Genomic DNA, 20,282 nt, shown 5'->3' with positions numbered 1-20,282 from the left:
ATTCCCATTTTCCATGTAAGAAAACAGAGTTTAGGACAATTAGGTTATTTATCGGAGGATGGACATTTCAAGTAGGAATTGATTAAGTTAGAATTTGAATTTATATTTCCTCAAAGACTGTCTTACCTGCCAGGCAAAGTTGGAAGTAATTTGGCAATACCACAAGATTGGAGGTGGGGAAATCTATCACTGGGTAGGCAAGAATTGTATCAGATATTTATAAGATACTTTGTTATCTTTTAAACTAAACCTTGTGCATGATTTCCTAGGATCCCATTACTGCTGCAAAACTACATTAAGAACTTTATATTTCTTTAATATATTTGATTTAATGATTTGGAAAATGTTAAGCTTTCAAAAACAATAGGATAATCAGTGTTGTTTATTTAGGGAACCAGTATTTTTCCTTTGCTTAGCTTTCATTGTTTCACAAAAATGAGACAGAGGGTAGTGTATACATCCACATATATATCAATTTCATATTTCTGACAAGTTTAAAACTGAAATATTAAAGAAAACAATGGCATCTGTAAAGAAACAGGATGAAAATCAGATATACTGAGTTCTAGGGTTGGTCTGGTGCTTTTACAATGTTATGACTTTGGTCAACACTTAATTTTCCCACTTCTCACTGTTTATAAGATGCTTCTGTTTGATAAAATGATTTCTATAATCTATTCCTTCCTTAGAAATGCACATACATATTCAATAAACTTTTAATGTAACACAATGGAATTAAGGTCTATTAGTTCCATTTTAATGGCATCAATTGCCAGACACACAGAGAATCATATCTGATCTGATGTATTTCATGTACAGGAAACATCTTTCATAATAATGTGAACAAGCATTAATACAATTCAATTCAATGAGACAAGTAGCAAATAATTTGCTATTCATTATCGAATTTATGAGTTGATGTGTTTTACAAAATTTCAGGTTGAAATTTTCCTGATAAAACTATTAAACCCTTTTTTCAGTAATGCCTTTATTGAGAGATAATTCATATACCATGACATTCACCTATTGAAAGTGCACAATTTAATGCATATTTTCGTATATTTACAGAGTTGTGCAACCATCATCACCATTTCAAACTATTAAATTCCTATTTAAAATTGTTTTTATACTTAAACTTCTAATTTTAATTTCAATCTTTTTTCCCCCTAAATTCATGGAGGGAATTGGTTTGGTCATCTTTCAAAGAAGACACATATCAATATTGTTAAGATCCATAGACTTTTATCCTTCTAATGTAAAATGCAAAAATAAAATGTTATCTGGGATCATGAAAACGGTTATTAAAATGGGACAATTCATGAGGCAGAAGAAGAAAGAACTTCAAAACTACCCTTTTACAAAACTGTTGAAAATCCTTTCAGTGAGCAATATAGGAAAATTTGACTCAGAGACAGTACTAAAAAATGCATTATCACACGAATGAAGGACAACTGTGATGTATGAAATGGTATGTTAGGATAAAGTGATTTTATGAGTATATGAAATGCCATGCAACAAGGTATATACTAAGTTTTATTGTTGTCAATTTGATTATTGTAGTACTGTAGATAAAATTTAAAATATTTGATGTAAACTATAGCTTAGGTTATTTTTAGAAAGTGACAGAACACTTTCATAAACCTTTTCAACTAGAAACTAGAAAGGTAATTTCTCTATAGGGCTTAGCAGTTGTCTGAGACATAGAAATGTGTGTTGTTCCTAATACACAATCAAATAGACACACAACCTAAACGGAAAAAAAAAATCAAAAGTTATGCAGTCATTCCAGGTGAAAATTAATAGGAAAGCATGAGAAAAAAAACAAGATGGTTGAGACACTGAGGAGGAAATATTACTTATCACAATGTCCTTCATAAAGAAAATAGAAATATATTTTTCAATTTTGCATAAGCATAAATTGCTATAATTTATTAAGAATTATCTATTTTGGTACACATTTTTAAATATGTACATAATAGTCAATATGCATTTTGACTTATCTTGTTCATTCAAATAAAATGATTTCCCCTTAAAAGAATTCTTTTATATGTTTTCTCCTTTATGCAACAAAAACTCTACTTAAAAATCTTGGCCAGCATAAACATTCTGAAATTTTACCCTTTTATTATCATTTTAATATCTGAACCAATCAGTACCTCAAAACTCATGAGACAGAGACATTATAAGATGCCTTACCCGTCATAGAGGTTACAAGACTCTATGCAGGTCCTTCCCCTGCTGAAGCGACGGCACGACAGGCACTGGTCTGGCCCAGGTCCCCAACACCCATCGTTTGAACAGAGATGGTTGCACACCATTCCTTCAGCAGCTGAAAAACACACCAAAATCAAGGGGAAATAAAACAGAAGCCTGCGTCCAAACTTACCATTTTAATATGAATCTTCCTAAGCAAAGCTATTTCTGAAGGAGTGAGAGAGATCTGTGGCAGATAACTTTGCTTGTCTACTTAGTCACCATGACCCACTTTACCTTCCACTTCTTTCATATGGCAGAGCCCCAGTCACTGTGTGTGTAGCACCATTGCATTCTTCATAAAAGTGAGCAAATATCAACTGCCTATATCAAAACTCTAGGGAGAAGTGACAGAAATTAACCTTCCAATTAAGGTAAGGAACAAAACACACCTTTCTAAAGCCAACCCTTTGTTCCGCTAACATACCACACATTTTGACGTCAATTCCATGTGAGAACTTCATGCAGAAACAGATCAAGTGATATTTGTCATTAAACAAAAAACATCAAAAGGGGAAAAGAAAGAAAAAAGAAGAATATATGAAATGTAAGAAGGCAGAAAAGAAATGGAAATAAAATAAAATACAAGTTTCTTACAGACCTCTGGTTCACTGCAACTAAGATTACCTTGATATTTGAGTCAAATTGGCACAAGTAAGAAAAAAGTTTTGAAATAATTTTAAACAAAGTGTGGTGGTTATTTATGAGGAGGTATAGAGATTACCATAGTAACAAAGGTCTTTAGTCTTATCTCTAAATTTTTTGTTGATGGGAGAAGTGCCAAAGAATTTGAGGCCATGTTTTAAAACTGCCACTTAAGGTTTACCATTTCTGTTCCCTTTTATATCAAATAATACTTATTCAGTGTATTATGATTTATACTGAAAAACATAATTTTAGTGGAGGGATAGTTATTGAATAAGAAGGGCCTATAAAGACTTCAAATGTTATTCTGGGTGTCTGAAAAGTGCTTTGAGACATCTGAAACCCAATTATATGTGGTTTTCATAAAATATTAATAAGTTCCCAGAAGATAAAAACATCAAAATCCTGTTTATCTTCCCATTAGTTACCAACTGTACTTATTAAGGGATGCAAATTGTTACGATAAGAGCATTTGTGAGATGGGATGGAATAGCATTAACTATGCGATTGTAATTTAAAGAGGGATCATATCTGTGAAAGTTACCTTCTCTAACAAATGCTTGAGAAAGTGAATTACCAGCATTCGTGATGCTGATTAGTTTTAAAACAGGGAAACAAAATCTCCCAATTCATGTATTCTTTCTCCTATATTCTGGAGCCTTAAGGAGGACCCTATGTTAAACTGTATAAAATTCTTTCTCAAGGCAGACTTAGACCTATCAAGATATCTTTTCAATTTATGACTACTTAATTGAATAATGTCTTCCAATATAGTTTAAGAGAGAAACCTTGTGTGTATGTGTGCATGTGTGTGTGTGTGTGTATGTGCTTAATAGTTTTATTGAAGTATACATGACATATACTGCTCATACATTAAGTATACAATTTGATGTTTTGACAGATGCCTGAAATCATCAGCTATATGTATTCAATCCAGGCAATGAATGTATCCATTACCTCCAAATGATTCCTCATGACCTATGTAATCATTTCCCCCAGCCCATTCCTCTCAGACAGCCATTGGCCGGCTTTCTGTTACTCAATACCCATTAGTTTACATTCCCTAGAATTTTATGTAAGTAGAAATATACAGTATGTACTCTCTTTTTATGTAGTTTCTTTAACTCTGCATAATTATTTTGAGATTTATACATGTTGCTGTGTGTATCAATATTCATGCATTTTTATTACTGAGACTATTCCATTGCATGGATATGCCACATTTTTTAAACCAATCACCTATTGCTAGACATTCAGACTGTTTCCCATTTGGGGCTATTAAAAATTAAGTTACAGTGAACATCCATTTACAAGTCTTTGTATGGACATACACTTTCATTTCCTTTGGACAGAAATGGCTGGATAGTATGGTAAGTATAGGGTTAACTTTTTAAGAAACTGTCAAATTGTTTTTCAAAGTAGTTGTGCCATTTTACATTCCCAACAGCAATGAACTCAACTCAGGAGCTGAAGTTTCCTCATATCTTTATCAATACTTGGTATGGTCAGCCTGTTTAATTTTAACCTTCCTAATATTATGTGGTGGTATCCCATTGTGGATTTGATTTGCATTTGAATGATTAAAGATGTTGAACATTTTTTAATGTGCTTATTTGCTATCCATATATCTTGTTTAGTGACGTGCCACCAAATCTTCTGCCCATTTTATATTGGATTGATTGTTTTCTTACTATTAAGCATTGAGCGTTCTTTACAGATTCTGTAAGTACTGTTTCCTTGTCTTAGCCTTGCCTTTTTGTTCCTTTAACACTGTCTTTTGAAAAGTAGAAGTTTTTAATTTTGGTGAAGTCCAATTTATATATTTTATCTTTTATAAGTTGTGCTTTGGGCATCATATCTAAGAAATTTTTGTCTAACCCCAAGGTAACAAAAGTTTTGTCTGCTGTTATCTTTTAGAAGCATTATGAGTTTTGGTTCATATGGTCTATGGTCTATTTTAAGTTAGCTTGTATATTATACTGTATTAGTCAGGGTTCTCCAGAAAAACAGAATAAATTGGATATTTTTATCTATATCTATATCTACATATTTTATATAATTTGTTATAAAGAATTGGCTCACAATTATAGAGGCTGGGAATTCCCTTGTCTGCAATCTACAAACTGAAGACCCAGGAAAGTCCATGGTACAGTTTAATCTGAGTCCAAAGGCCTAAGGACCAAGAGCACAGATGGTTTAAGTCTCAGTCCAAGGGGACCCACTTCCCTACTACCTTCACCTCCGCCTTACCCACCCACCCTCTCTTTCTGCAACCACAAATCTGTTCTCCATTTTTATAATCTGGTGTCATTTTGTAAATGTTATATAACTGATATAATACAGTCTATAATAACGTTTTTGAGATTGGCATTTTTCCATTCAGAATACATCTCTGGAGATTGACTTAGGTTGTTGTGTGTATTATTAGTTTCTTTCTTTTTATTACTAGTAGTATTTTATGGTATGGGTAACCACAGTTTAACTATTCACCATGGAAGGATGATTGAGTTGTTTCCAGTTTGGGGCTATTACAAATAAAGCTGCTGTAAACATCTGTGTACAGGTCTTTGTGTGATGTAAATTTTCCTTTGTCTGGAACAAATGCCGAGGAGTATAATTGCTGGGTCATATGATAAGAGCATTTTAGTTAGTTGTTTTTGTTTTAAGAAAGTGCCAAATTATTTTCTAGAATGGTACAACTACACACTCCCTATTATTCCATCCATATTTACTTTTAAAATTCAAAGTGGAATTACTTGCTGTTTCTTGTTCATAGACAAACGTTTTCATATAAGATTTCACAAAAATGCCCCCAAATAGCCTCCAAGAACCCCACAAAACTTTATTGAAAGTTATAGCTCCTTTTATTCTGTTTTAGCTTATTTACTTTATAGTTATCATTCTAAATAACAGATAAATGTAATTTTAAAAGATAATCTGAGGGAATAGTGACTACACAGAGCATTTTCCTGTATAAAGGATTGTTGTTCTCATATTATTAATTAATCTAGGTAACTCATAAAGTTTGTGGACTTTGCTTAATTATGATTCTTTCCATGTTTTAAATAATCATTAAATTGAAATACCATATATCGTAACTATTTTTCTCTTCTTTTGCGGAAACTCTTCAAAAATTGAATGATTTGATGTTCTACTTGGGAAAGGCTGACAGTTTATCTGTTATACTGATTTTGAACTAATAGCAAGAGTTCTTTCCTCTGATTCATTCATAATGCAGAGAAAGAGGGTTCTCTCACTGTACAAAATAAATGTCAGTAGAAATGAAATCTTAACATAGGTCTCATATCACTGATTCCTAGATGTATAAATGACTTCCCATTAATTTATAAAGATGTAAGGAGTAAGAAAGAAAGTTCTATCAAGCTGATTGAATATAAATGTGTAAAATCAAATTTTACATAATAGATGAAGAATTAAAAGGAGTAAAAGGTCCATGATATTAAAATATTAAGCTATAATATTCATTTGTATAAGCATTCAGCTATTTTAAGGTTATTTATAGAGCACTTCATATTCATATGTACATTTAGTACATTTATATACAATTTTTATATATACTTGCTTATGTGATAAATGATTATCAGAAGAAACCTTGAAGAGGGAAAAAAAATCAAAAGTTATATTATTAAAAGCAACTTGTAAAGGCAAGAGGAGTATATTCAAAATCATACTGCACAGTATCATGAATCTCTGACTGTTTGTATTCATCACTTTCCTGTCTTTGTAGAAAATATAATCAATTCCTCAAATTCTTTGTATATCAACTTCTGTCTAAGACCCCCACATTTGTTTTCAGTTTCTTCCTTTAGGATGTTGACAAGCCATCAGTACACCCTTGTACTGCCCATTTCATGATAGTCCATCAACTTCTTGATCTATTTATTTCACCAACTCACATTAATTTTTTCAGGTGTGAAAGCCTCTCACTCCTGTCCCTTCTCCCTTGATTTTCTGTTATCTGCTTTGACATTAGTTGAAAAAGAGAGTATTGGCTTCATGCAAACTCCTACCTTCTTTTCTGCTGCCTACTACCTTCCTTAGTCTGTATTCAGATGCTCAATTTCAGAGCAGTTTTGGATCAGGGAAACAGTATCTATTGTAGGAAAGCAATAATACAAACAGGAAACCATAATAATTACTTTCTTCTCATTCTTTCCAAATGACTAGATGATGGTATTCAAGGCTGGTTGATCATTTTCTGCAGAGTGAAAACATGGGAAGTGTCTCCACAAAAGGCCAAGGAAAATACTTCTTTGAAGTTCTTAAGAGAAAAGAAGTTTTCAATCAGCACCAAGAATTCAACCGCTCTCTGACCTCCCAGAGTGATAGTCCCATAGGAAGGAGTAGAAGGGCCTATTCAATGGCTTACAGTTTGAAACACCATTATAAACTCTCTAAAGAAACTTTAGCAATGTAGTTGTTAGGCAACCTTTAACTTCTCTTTTTTTCTGGAAGCTGTAAAATTGTTTTTTCTTGATCTCATCTGAATTATACCTGTCTATTAAAAATTTGGAGAGATAATAATGTGCTTAGTATTTCGACCTTTACAGAGACTATTGAACTTGCTTTCATTAAAATAGAGGCAAGCTTAAATAATGGATCTTGCTACTGTGCTGTATGTGTGAAAGTAAATGGATTAGCTCAAAATATTGAAATGAAGTACCTGTCTACAAGCACAAAGGCAGAAAAAATATCTTCTCTTTCATTGTACAAGACTACCTACGTATGCTGTTTGCATTACTTACCATATGTAGAGGCATGGGTTTGACTTTGAATGTATTTGGACAGATACCATTCATCTTCTTTTATAAAGGCTGAACAATATGATTTAGTTGTAATAGTTCAGTTTTTCTGATCAGGTCAACATAGGTTCAGATCCTTATGCTATGACTAGCCATGCAGCCTTGGGCAATTATTTACATATTACTTATCTGTAAAGTAAATAATAATATCTACCTTTCTGGGTTATGATGAAGATTAGACACCATATTAGTAGTATACAATGCAGGGTTACTTATCTAACTAAGCCCTCAATAAACATACTTAAGAGAAATGTGGAAACATACAAGTATATCCATGTGTTTACTTTTAGAAGTACTTGTTGAGAAACTACTTAGTTTATACTGGACAATGCTAAGAAATGGGGATATGATGGAAATACGAAATAAAATACATATTGTCTCTATGTAGGGATTACAGTCCAGTTAGGAAGACAGCATTAGATAATCATTTATATTGTATAATATATATATTTTTGAGAGAAAATATAACAGTTGTCCTAACCCAATGGGTAGGTAGCATTAGGTCAGTCCACAGAAAGAGGGACAACAATGTGAGATGAGAAGGATAAATAGGAATTATTAAGCAAAGAGGGCTAGGGGAAATTGGGGATTACAAGTCTAATCAAGAGAGTCTGAGCAGTGAATAAGATCAGTGCTTTCACAGAACCGACTGCACATGAGCATTGAGTGGGAAAGTAATATCTGATGAACAAGTGAGGTGAAAAATGGCCAGATTATGTAGGACCTAGTGACCATTTAAAGGGCTTTCTGCTTTGTCCAAAGAGCTGTTGGAAACTGATGAAGGATTTTAAGCAGGAGAGTTAGGATCTTATTCTTAAAGTATCACTCCAATTGCTTTGAAGGGACTGACTTAAAAACATGTTTGAACAGTTGGTGGCAGAGAGAAAATAGTGAACTGTTCAGAGATAGGCATATGACCAAAGTAGCGTCAACCGGGGCTCTTTCCACAATACAGATGCTGGGAGAGAGAAAGTAGAGCTATTTTACCTGTACTTATAAACTTTGTGAATTCTCCAAGCCAAGGCCAAACATTTTTAATGAAGAAAGAGAGCTGGCCTAAGAAGAAAGCAGAATCGGGCAATGTCGAAGGACTGAGTCCTGGCGATGTTGTTTAACCCCTAGATCCATCTGTGCGTGAAGGAATATCCCTTGCAATTCTCAGTTCTGTGAGCTGGTATGCTCTCTTGTTTGCTTTTATTTTCTATTTCTTTTTTGCCTTTTAATTATGCTTATTATTTTCTTTGTTATATGAAAGACTTAAAGTTTATACAGTTATGGCCAAGTTTTATTTTTTCCAACTTTATTGAGACAAAGTTACTTCTAACATTGTTTAAATTTAAGGTATACAATGTGATTTGAAACACATAGATATTATAAAGTGTTTACCACAATAAGTTCAGTTAATACATCCTTCACCTCATGTAATTACCATTTTGTTATTGTGGTGGTGGTGAAAACATTAAACCTCTACTCTCATAGCAACGTTCAAGTATAAGATAGAGTTTTGTTAACTATAGTTGCTATGCTGTACCTTAGATCCCCAGAACTTATTCATCCTATAACTTAAAGTTTGTACACTCTGATCTGCATCACCCCATTTCCCCCACTCCTCAGACCCTGAAAACCACCATTCTACTCTCTGTTTCTATGAGTTTGATGTGTTTAGATTCTGCATGAAAGTGATATCATACAGTATGTGTCATTCTCTGTCTAACTTAACTCACTTAGCATAATGTCTTGAAGGTCCACCTATGTTGCCACATAAGGCAGGATTTTCTTCTTTTTTATGGCTGAATAATATTCTAGTGTGTGTGTATGCATGCCCATGCACATGTGTATGTATGACACATATTCTTTATCCATTCATCTGTTGACAGACACATTGTTTCCATATATTGGCTATTGTGAATAATGCTGCAGTGAACATCAGGATTCAGAGAAGTGGAATTGCTAGATCATATGGTAATTCTATTTTTAATTTTTTGAGGAACCTCCATACTGTTTTCCATCATGGCTGCTTCAATTTACATTCCCACCAACAGTGCACCAGAGGTCCCTTTTCTCTATACCCTCACCAGCGCTTGCTATCTCTTCTCTTTTTGATAATAGCCATTCTAACAGATGTGAGGTGACATCTCATTGTGGTTTCATTTTGGATTTCCCTGATGATTAGTGATGTTGAGCACCTTTTCATGTACTTGTTGGCATTTGTATGTCTTCTTTTGAGAAATGTCTATTCGCATCCTCTGCCCATTTTTTAACCAGATTGTTTGTTTGTTTGTTTTGTTACTGAATTGTATGAGTTCCTTATATAACTTGGGTATTAATGCCTTATCAGATATATGATTTGCAAATATTTTCTCCCATTCCATGGGTTGGCTTTTCATTTTGTTGACTGTTTTTGTTGTTGCTTTTGCTATGCAGAAAATTTTTACCTAATGTAGTCCCACTTATTTTTACTTTTGTTGCTTATGCTTTTGGTGTCATATCCATAAAGTCACTACCAAGACCAATGTCAAGGAACTTACCTTCAATGTTTCTTCTAGGAATATTGTGGTTTTGGTCTTATGTTTAAGTCCTTAATCCTTTTTTTTTTTTTAACATCTTTATTGGAGTATAATTGCTTTAAAATGGTGTGTTACTTTCTGCTTTATAACAGAATCAACTATACAGATACATATATCCCCATATCTCCTCCCTCTTACATCTCCCTCCCACCCTCCCTATCCCTTTGCATTCATTTTGTGAATGGCATAGGACAGGGGTCCAATTTCTTTCTTTTGCATGTGAATATCCGTGTTTTCCCAACATCATTTTGAAGAACTATCCTTTCCCCATTGAATATTATTGTCTCCCTTATCAAATATTAGTTGAACTTAGGTGTGGATTTATTTCTGGGTTCTTGATTCTGCTCCATTGGCCTATGTGCCTGTTTTTATGCCAGTACCATACTGTTTTAATTACTATGGCTTCCAAACATTGGGGATATTATTCAACTTTCTGGACATCTGTACATTCATCTGCAAAATGGTGATAATTATACTTTACAGGGTAGTGGTGATGATTAAATTAAACTATACAGGTTGAGTCTGGTACTTTTTCTCTACTTAGCTAAATATTGCAGACACCTAAAATCAGTGAGAAGAAATGGATTATTCAGTAAATTATGTCAATATCCTAGCCAAATTAAGATTTTTAAAAATTATGCTGTACCAAAACTTCTAGATGGATTAAAAATTTCAATATAGTTTTAAAGTACTAGAAGAAAAAAGATAGACTATGCCAAGATCATAAACATAAAAAAGAGAATGATGTATCCATTTAACTAGATAAAAACATAAAATGTTTTTCTATCAAAAGACAAAATTTTAAAAAATTACTTATAGAAGGAAAATTATACACAACATATTTAAGACATAAAAATTTAATGGATTTAATTCGTGATGAGCTATTTCAAATCCAGAATTAAAAATGGATAAAGCTTATAACTATGTAATATACAAAAAATAAATAGAAAGGATCAGTCAACACATAAAAAGAGGTTCAATATCAACTAAAAAATATAAATTTAAAAGACCTCTTTTTCATATTTCTGATCACCAAAATTTAAAACCATGGATAATATCAAGTGTTGTAAAGAGTAGGGGAAAATATTCCTTATCAAACATTGTTTAGGACAAGTGTAAACTAATCTAGTAGTTTTGAAAGATGATGTAGCAATATATACCAACATTTATTATATATAACCTCATTTCACAGAAATTCCACTTTTAAGTGTTTAGCTCAAGGAAATGATTGCATAGTACAAAATGTTTTATGAACTAAGATTCACATTATGGCAGTACTGATATGAAAAATAGAAAATAAATGGAATTACCATTAATATGGCACTTATTCAATAAATATTTTTATAGACAGCTTAATTGAAATTGTATCAAGCATCTTTTCTGACTATAATGCTATGAGATTGAAAATCAATTACAGGAAAAAAGAACAGTAAAAAAACACAAATACATTGAGTCTAAACAGTTCAGTACTAAATAACCAACAGATAACTTAAGAAATCAAAGAAGAAGTAAAAAAAATACATAGAAACAAATGACAATGAAAACACAATGACCCAATATGTATGGGACGCAGCAACAGCAGTTCTAAGAGGGAAATTTATAGCAATTCAATGTCACCTCAAGAAACGAGAAAAATCTCAAATAAACAATTTAACCCTACACTTAAAACCAGTAGAGAAAGAAGAACTAGAAAACCCAAAGTCAGTCAAAGCAAAGAAATCATAAAGATCAGAGCAGAAATAAATGAAATAGAAATGAGGAAAACAAGAGCAAAGATCAATAAAACTAAAAGCTGGTTCTTTAGGAAGATAAAAAAAATTGATAAATTCTTAGCCAGACTCATCAAGAAAAAAAGGGAGAGGACACAAATCAATAAAATTAGAAATGAAAAAGGAGAAATCACAACTGACACTGCAGAAATACAAAGGATTATAAGTGACTATTACAAACAACTATATGCCAATAAAATGGACAACCACGAAGAAATGGAAAAATTTTTGGAATGGTAAAATTTTCCAAGACTGAACCAGGAAGAATAAGAAAAAATAAACAGACCTATCACAAGCAATGAAATTGAAACCATAAATAAAAATCTTACAACAAACAAAAGTCTAGGACCAGATGGCTTCACAGGCAAATTCTATCAAACATTTAGAAAAGAGCTAACACCCGTTCTTCTCAAATTCTTCCAAAAAACTGCAGAGGAAGGAACACTCCCAAATTAATTCTACAAAGTCACCATCACCCTGATACCAAAATCAGAAAAAATATATCACAAAAAAAGAAAATTAGAGACCAGTATCACTGATGAACATAGATGCAAAAATCCTAAACAAAATACTGGCAAACAGAATCCAGCAGCACATTAAAAGGATCATACATCATGATCAAGTGGGATTTATCCCAGGGATGCAAGGATTCTTCAGTATATGCAAATCAATCAATGTGATTCACCACATTAACAATTAAGGAATAAAAACCATATGATCATCTCAACAGATGCAAAAAAGCTTTTGACAAAATTCAATACCCATTTATGATAAAAACTCTCCAGAAAATGGGCAGAGAGGGAAACTACCTCAACATAATAAAGACCATATATGACAAACCCACAAAAAGCATCATACTCAATGGTGAAAAACTGAAAGCACTCCCTCTAAGATCAGGAACAAGACAAGGATGTCCACTCTCACCACTCTTATTCAACATAGTTTTGGAAGTCCTAGCCATGGCAATCAGAGAAGAATAAGAAATAAAAGGAATACAAATTTGAAAAGAAGAAGTAAAACAGTCATTCTTTGCAGATGACATGATACTATACATAGAAAATCCTAAAGATGCCACCAGAAAACTACTAGAACTAATCAATGAATTTGGTAAGGTTGCAGGATACAAAATTAATGCACAGAAATCTGTTGCATTCCTATACACCAACAATGAAAAATCAGAAAGAGAAATTAAGGAAACACTCCCATATACTATGGCAGCAAAAAGAATAAAATACCTAGGAATAAACCTGCTTAAGGAGGCGAAAGACTTGTACTCAGAAAACTATACTGATGAAAGAAATCTTTCACTTCTTTCACCGATGAAAGAAATCAAAGATGACAAAAACAGATGGAGAAAAATACCATGTTTTTGGATTGGAAGAATCAATATTGTGAAAATGACAATACTATCCAAAGCAACCTACAGATTCAATGCAATCCCTATCAAACTACCAATGGCATTCTTCACAGAATTAGAACAAAAAATTTTACAATTCGTATGGAAACACAAAAGTCCCCAAATAGCCAAAGCAATATTGAGAAAGAAAAACGTAGTTGGAGGAATCAGGCTCCGTGACTTCAAACTATACCACAAAGCTACAATAATCAAGACAATATGGTACTGGCACAAAAACAGAAATATAGATCAATGGTACAGGACAGAATGACCAGAGATAAACCCACACACATATAGGCACCTAATTTTTGACAAAGGAGGCAAGAACATACAATTGAAAAAAGACAGCCTCCTTAATAAGTGGTGCTGGGAAAACTGGACAGCTACATGTTAAAGAATGAAATCAGAATACTACCTAACACCATACGCAAGAATAAACTCCAAATGGATTAAACACTTAACTGTAAGACCAGACACTATAAAACTCTTAGAGGAAAACATAGGAAAAATACTCTTTGACATAAACCACAGCAAGATCTTTTTTGACCCACCTCCTAGAGTAATGGAAATAAAAACAAAAATAAACAAATGGAACTTAAACTAAGTTTTTGCATAACAAAAGAAACCATAAAGAAGACAAAAAGACAACCCTCAGAATGGGAGAAAATATTTGCAGATGAAACAACAGACAAAGGATTAATCTCTAAAACATACAAACAGCTCATGGAGCTCAATATCAAAAAAACAAACAATCCAGTTAAAAAATGGGTGGAAGATCTACATAGACATTTCATCAGAAAAGACATACAGATGGCCAAGAGGCACATGAAAAGATGCTCAACATCACTAATTTTTAGAGAAATGCAAATCAAAACTACAATGAGGTATCACCTCACACCAGTCAGAATGGCCACTATCAAAAAATCTAGAAACAGTAAATGCTGGAAAGGATGTGGTGAAAAGGGAACCCTCTTGCACTGTTGGTGGGACTGTAAATTGATACAACCACTATGGAAAACAGTACGGAGGTTCTTTAAAAAACTAAAAATAGAACTACCATATGACCCAGCTACCCCACTACTGGGCATATGCCCTGAGAAAACCATAATTCAAAATGAGTCATGTACCACAATGTTCATTGCAGCTCTATTTACAACAGCCAGGACATGGAACCAACCTAAATGTTCATTGACAGATGAATGGATAAAGAAGATGTGGCACATATATACAATGGAATATTACTCAGCCATAAAAAGAAATTAAATTGAGTTATTTGTAATGAGGTGGATGGACCTAGGGTCTGTCATACAGAGTCAGAAAGAGAAAAACAAATACCATATGCTAATGTATATATATGGTATCTAAAAAAAAAAAAAATGGTACTGATGAAACTAGTTGCAGGGCAGTAATAAAGATGTAGACATATAGAGTGGACCTGAGAACACAGGGTGGGAGGGAGAAGCTGGGGCAAAGTGAGAGTAGCAGCGACATATATAGACTACTGAATGTAAAATAGTTAGCTAGTGGGAAGCAGCAGCATAGCACACAGGGATCAGCTCAGTGTTCTGCGATGACCTAGAGGGGTGGGATATGGAGGATGGGAGGGAGGCTAAAAAGGGAGGGGATATGGGGACATACGTATGCATATGGCTGATTCACTTTGTTGTACAACAGAAACTAACACGGTATTGTGAAGCAATTATACTCCAATAAAGATCTATTAAAAAATAAATAAATTAAAAGAATAAGGCATACTGAGTGAAGTAAGTCAAGCAGAGAAAGATGAATATCATAATGTATCACTTATACATGGAATCTAAAAAAATAGTATGAATGAACTTATTTACAATAAGTGAAATTTTCTACAGTCACAGATGTAGAAAACAAACTTATGGTTCCCAGCAGGGAAGGAGTGGGGGAGGGATAAATTGGGAAATTGGGAGTGACATATACACACTACTATATATAAAATAGATAACTATTAAGGACCTATTGTATATCACAGGGAACTCTATTCAATACTCTGTAATGATCTATACAGGAAAAGAATCTAAAAAACAGTGATATATGTATATGTATAACTGATTCACTTTGCTGTACAGCAGAAACTAACACAACATTAGAAATCAACTCTACTCCAATAAAAAGTAAAAAAAAAAAAAAAAAGAATAAGGAAGAGCTCTATATACTGACATGGAAGATCCTCAGTATTTAAATATATATGGTATGATCCAGTTTATATATGAACATATGTTTCATTATCTATTTACCTATTTACCAAAAAGTATGCATTATTTTATATGTCTATTGTTTTGTTTTTTAACAATGATAAAAGTACTATTATAATTAGAAAAATAAAATTATTTCAATTTGAAAGGTAATTATGAATATAGTTTCTCTCTTTTTTATGTTGGTTTTAAGTGTATATGTGCAAATATTTTAAAAGTAGAGATGTCTGAGTTCAAATGTAACTCAGATTACGAAGGTTTGGTGTAGTATTTATCTCTTCACTGTTCATATTCTGTTAAAAATTTAAATTCTGTTAAAAATCTGGTGTTAAAAATGTATGCTTAACTATTTAAAGAAACTTCAAATACTTTTATAAACCTACTATAAAACTCCTTCCAACCAGCACTGTTTTGTCCCTACCACAACCATACAAATGAAGGAGGCAGAAAATGTTCCAGCTTTTCATGTCCTAGAGTTTCTCTCAATCTCAATCTCTTCAAACCATAAAGTCTGCTTTGAAAATTTTAACTTAAAAGAGTAAGATTGCTCAAGCTATGGTCACACTTTATAGATGAGGTGAGGTTTTTCTTTTATTGTCATTGTTGTTTTAAATCATGTTGAACTCCAAAAAACACTGTTAAAAATCAAGGCTGATTTTTCTTTTAAGCTACCAAGCTGATATGCAGATTTAGATGAGAGTATTTTATGGTGACTGTGTGTGTGTGTGTTTATGCATGTGAATGCATGTGTATGTGTCCGAGGGTTGTGTACATGTGTATGTGTTGTGTGAGCATATGAATACACACCTTATGCTGTATGTCTGTGTATCCATATGTCTTATAATGAATATGTGTGTGTGCTCATATATGTCTTGTGTGTGGTATATTAAGAGAGAATGTCTAAAAATGCAATATTGAAGTACATTTAAAATGAAGCAAATATTTGTTTTCCTATTTGCAGATAATACTATGGATGATAAAATGGCCTTAATCACATGTGGGCAACCATTGCAGGCTCAGTGTAAACATCAGCAGCACATCTGAAGTCAAGTTTATAGGATAATTACATTTCTGAAAATGCAGGATCCAATGTACTATGAGACTGAAACCCAAATTTTGATAAATGGATTTCATGCAAAAATTGTTTACTCTAAGATGTTAAAAATGAAAAATTATATGCTTAATTTTAAATTATAGCACTACAAATCTGCTTTCTTCTAATTGGTTCATTTCTTCCTGAAACTGTAAAGTCAACTATAAAATAGGTTCATGGTTTGAAAAACGGATAAACCTCCAAGAGACCTACCACTGAAAGTTGAAGAAAATGTTAGATTTTTAGTTTATTATTATTATTATTTATCTTCTTTTGGTTGTTTCAAAATTTTAGAAGTCTTAAAGAGATATGGAATAATTACATAAATTTTTCCTATCTTGCTTTTTCACATTTAATTTCTTTCCACATTTTCTTTTCCCATTTGCTTTTTATTGAGGTTTACAAAAGGTAAAATAAGGGATTTGTGAAATGATTAAATGAGTTAAAGAAAAAGAATGTTTTCCTCTCATTCTTTTATTTTTTCTTAGTTTTTTTTTTTTTTTTTTTTTTGTCTTCGTACCTAAATCTTACCTTTGAAAGGTAGAGGTACTATTGTTTTATTTTCATTTTGTTTTGTTTTTTGAAGTAAGTGAAAGAAAAGGAGAGTATAACCCTGACTTAGGGAAATATTTATAAGTTAGTGTTGAAAAAGTTTCTATTTTACTTCCATGAATAATCTACTTTGTCTGGGGCATGTACAAACACAAATATAGTAATGTGGAATAAGAAGCTTAAGTAAAGAAAAAAAAAAAGCAAGCTTTCTGTCAGGTTTCAGAAATGTATAAAACCAAGGAAACAACCTAGGCTCAATGAAAGGATAAATCTCATTCAATGTGGACATGCATATTTTGATATATAATAATATTTTATATTTCTTGATTCTATGAGGAACAGAAGAATATATAAGAACTTAAGTTCACTCAAAACAGGAAACTCATGTTGCAATAGGTCTCTTTTCTCTGGAAAATACTTTTAAGGATCCAAAAGAGCTAAAATGTGAATTCCTCACAAATTATAAGTTATATTTTATAAAAATTGCTAGGCTGAGCTGCCTTAAACCCTTTCGGGTACAAGGTGAGGTATAAATTAATTAATTAATTCACAGACTACTTAACTTGGTAAATTTAAATCATGTTGGCCTCTTAAGAGTTTACATTTTTAAAAAAGTCCTATACTATTCATTCACATACTTAATGAACTTAATCATTATGTATGTATACCCTTGTGATTGTTCCAATGGTGAGATTAAAGAAGCAAGAAGACTTCCTAAGAGCAAAATGTTTCTTAAGAAATGTGACTTTTAAAAGGACTGACTTATCATGACCACAACAAGAATATGCATCTGTAAACAGATCCTTTGAATTCTAAGTCATTTTATTTTGCATTTATTATATGTAAGTCACTACTATATGCATAGTAGTAGCACTTATAGGATGCAGAATAAAGTAATACCCAGGAGAAAAACAGGGAAGAATTAAGTATTAATCATTGGAGTATCAAAGTATAAGATGGGAATGACATAGTTATATACTCATGAAAACATTATTTGCTTCTGTGTAACAAAGAAGTGATGGAATGGATCGATGAGTAGTAAAATACATGAAAAAAGAGATTGCTCCTTGCCTACAAAAACACATTTATGAAATGAACTTTTGCAAACTTCTGGAACAGCATTTTTACACATTTCAGAAGAACACGTCTTTTTTTTTTTTTTTCCCACCACTCCTAAATGGCAAATACTTTATTATTTGCTATTTGTTATTATTTGTTATTCTATGTTATCAAATTCTCTGAAACAAAAAGTAAACAGAAAATTTAATAGAGTGGATTTCCATAAATTGATTGGATCCAAGGAATTACCCGGGATGCTTATTAAACATTTAGATTCCCAGGTTCCACTTACACCTATTGAATCTAAATCTCCACAGGAGGGTTCTTATGATTAGGCAAGATTTGAGAACATGAAATACATTAGAAAAGCATGCAATGTGTTATAAAAAGTTACCCATTTGTTTTATACCAACCTTTTTTAAGGGTTGAGAAAAAGAAGGCAACAATTCTGACCGACCACTATGTTTAACTGTTTGGTCCAATGTAGAATGAGAAAAAAAATGTTTAAAGTTTCTAGATTTTTAATGTTTGGGTAATGTACTTACTACAGTTTTCAGCTTTCCTGTTGTCCCGGATCACTATTCTTTGGTTGATTGTGCTGAAGAGTGTTGTCCAGTTAATCGTATGATAATAACACAGGTTGCTGTTGTCAGTGATATAGATGTTTCCTGCACTGATTTCCTTCAGGGATTGGAATTGTAGAGAAGTGATGCCCTGTTGCTTGAGGATAAGCAAGGAAAGGCCACTAAAGAGAGGGGAGAGGAAAAAAATGGAACAGTAATAATTGTCTTCTGGCCATGACATGCATTCTTGAAGTAAAATAAGGATGTCATATCTTACTCCAAAAAGAATGTTAATAGAGTGTAAAAATGATTGAATTAATAAACCTGAGATACAAATACTATTTCTTTACTTGCTATATGCTGACTGTTTTAAAAGTAATCACTTGACACCCCAAAAAAAGCCCATCTTTTATAATTATGAATATCAATGATATCTCTATCTCTGCCTATATATGTACCACTGACATATCTGCTCACTGCCTTCCCTCCTAACCCCTGAATCTTAAGTTCCTCAAGAATGAAATCCTGTATTAAGACTAAATAATTAAATAAATGTTTATGGGGTGATTGTTCATCTACCCAGAGTAAGACATTAATTCTACTCTGACTATTTAATAGATTTAGACACACTTTCAGAAGGTAAATATCTCAGAGAATGACCATAGATATTTAGCCTTAATTTATACCTCAGAAACCAAAGCGTTAATTGTAATACTTGAAAAATGTATAAGGATAGGAGATGTTAAAAATTAAAGAGAAGAATAAAACTAAACTAAAATTTAAAAAAAATACTCAGAAGGCTTGGACAAGTGAGAAATCATCTCTAAAAGTTAAATAACAACTACACTGTAGAAACAAATTATCATTTCAAGGATGTTGTTTTCTCAAAATAGTCCACTTTGTAATTAAATTCTTTTTCTATTTTTTAAAGACTAAATGTGCTTCCCACATTTCAATCAACTTATGAACATTATTTTATATTTTGGAAATCAAAGCTGTCCTCTAAATTTGCTTTGCTTTTAGTACTCAGATTTTTTTTCATGTGTTTTATATATACACATGCATGGAGAACTATAATATACAGATATATAACGTGTGTATGTACCCAAATGGGATGTAATTCACTTTCTCAAATCTTTGTTTCCATCATAACCACCCTTAGTTGTTGATTACAATGTGAGCATAATAATGCCTTGACTTAGATTTATAACACTTTATTCAATGGATAGTAAAAATTGGTTCCATATAGCACTTGAATAGATTATATCTCTCAACTATCCTTTTTTATTAAGCACTTTTCCCCTTTACATTTTAGAACCTCTTACAGATATACC

The 20,282-nt window shown here is 32.4% G+C and overlaps 1 protein-coding gene across 1 annotated transcript in view; it reads right to left on the bottom strand.

Annotated features, from left to right (window-relative positions):
- ERBB4 (erb-b2 receptor tyrosine kinase 4) overlaps window positions 1–20,282 on the bottom strand; it is a 1,231,960-nt gene that overhangs the window by 285,150 nt on the left and 926,528 nt on the right. Inside the window, exons 14-15 of the mRNA XM_082396354.1 lie at window positions 18,931–19,130; window positions 2,197–2,329 (exon numbers count right to left, since the gene is read on the bottom strand). Of these exons, the coding sequence (XP_082252480.1) occupies window positions 2,197–2,329; window positions 18,931–19,130 (333 nt within the window). The remainder of the gene's footprint in view (window positions 1–2,196; window positions 2,330–18,930; window positions 19,131–20,282) is intronic.

Source organism: Balaenoptera borealis (genome assembly GCF_965194805.1).
Source record: "Balaenoptera borealis genome assembly, chromosome: 6".
NCBI lineage: Eukaryota > Metazoa > Chordata > Mammalia > Artiodactyla > Balaenopteridae > Balaenoptera > Balaenoptera borealis.
The sequence above is the reverse complement of the archived record's forward strand: the minus strand, read 5'-3'. Positions and strand labels throughout refer to the sequence as shown.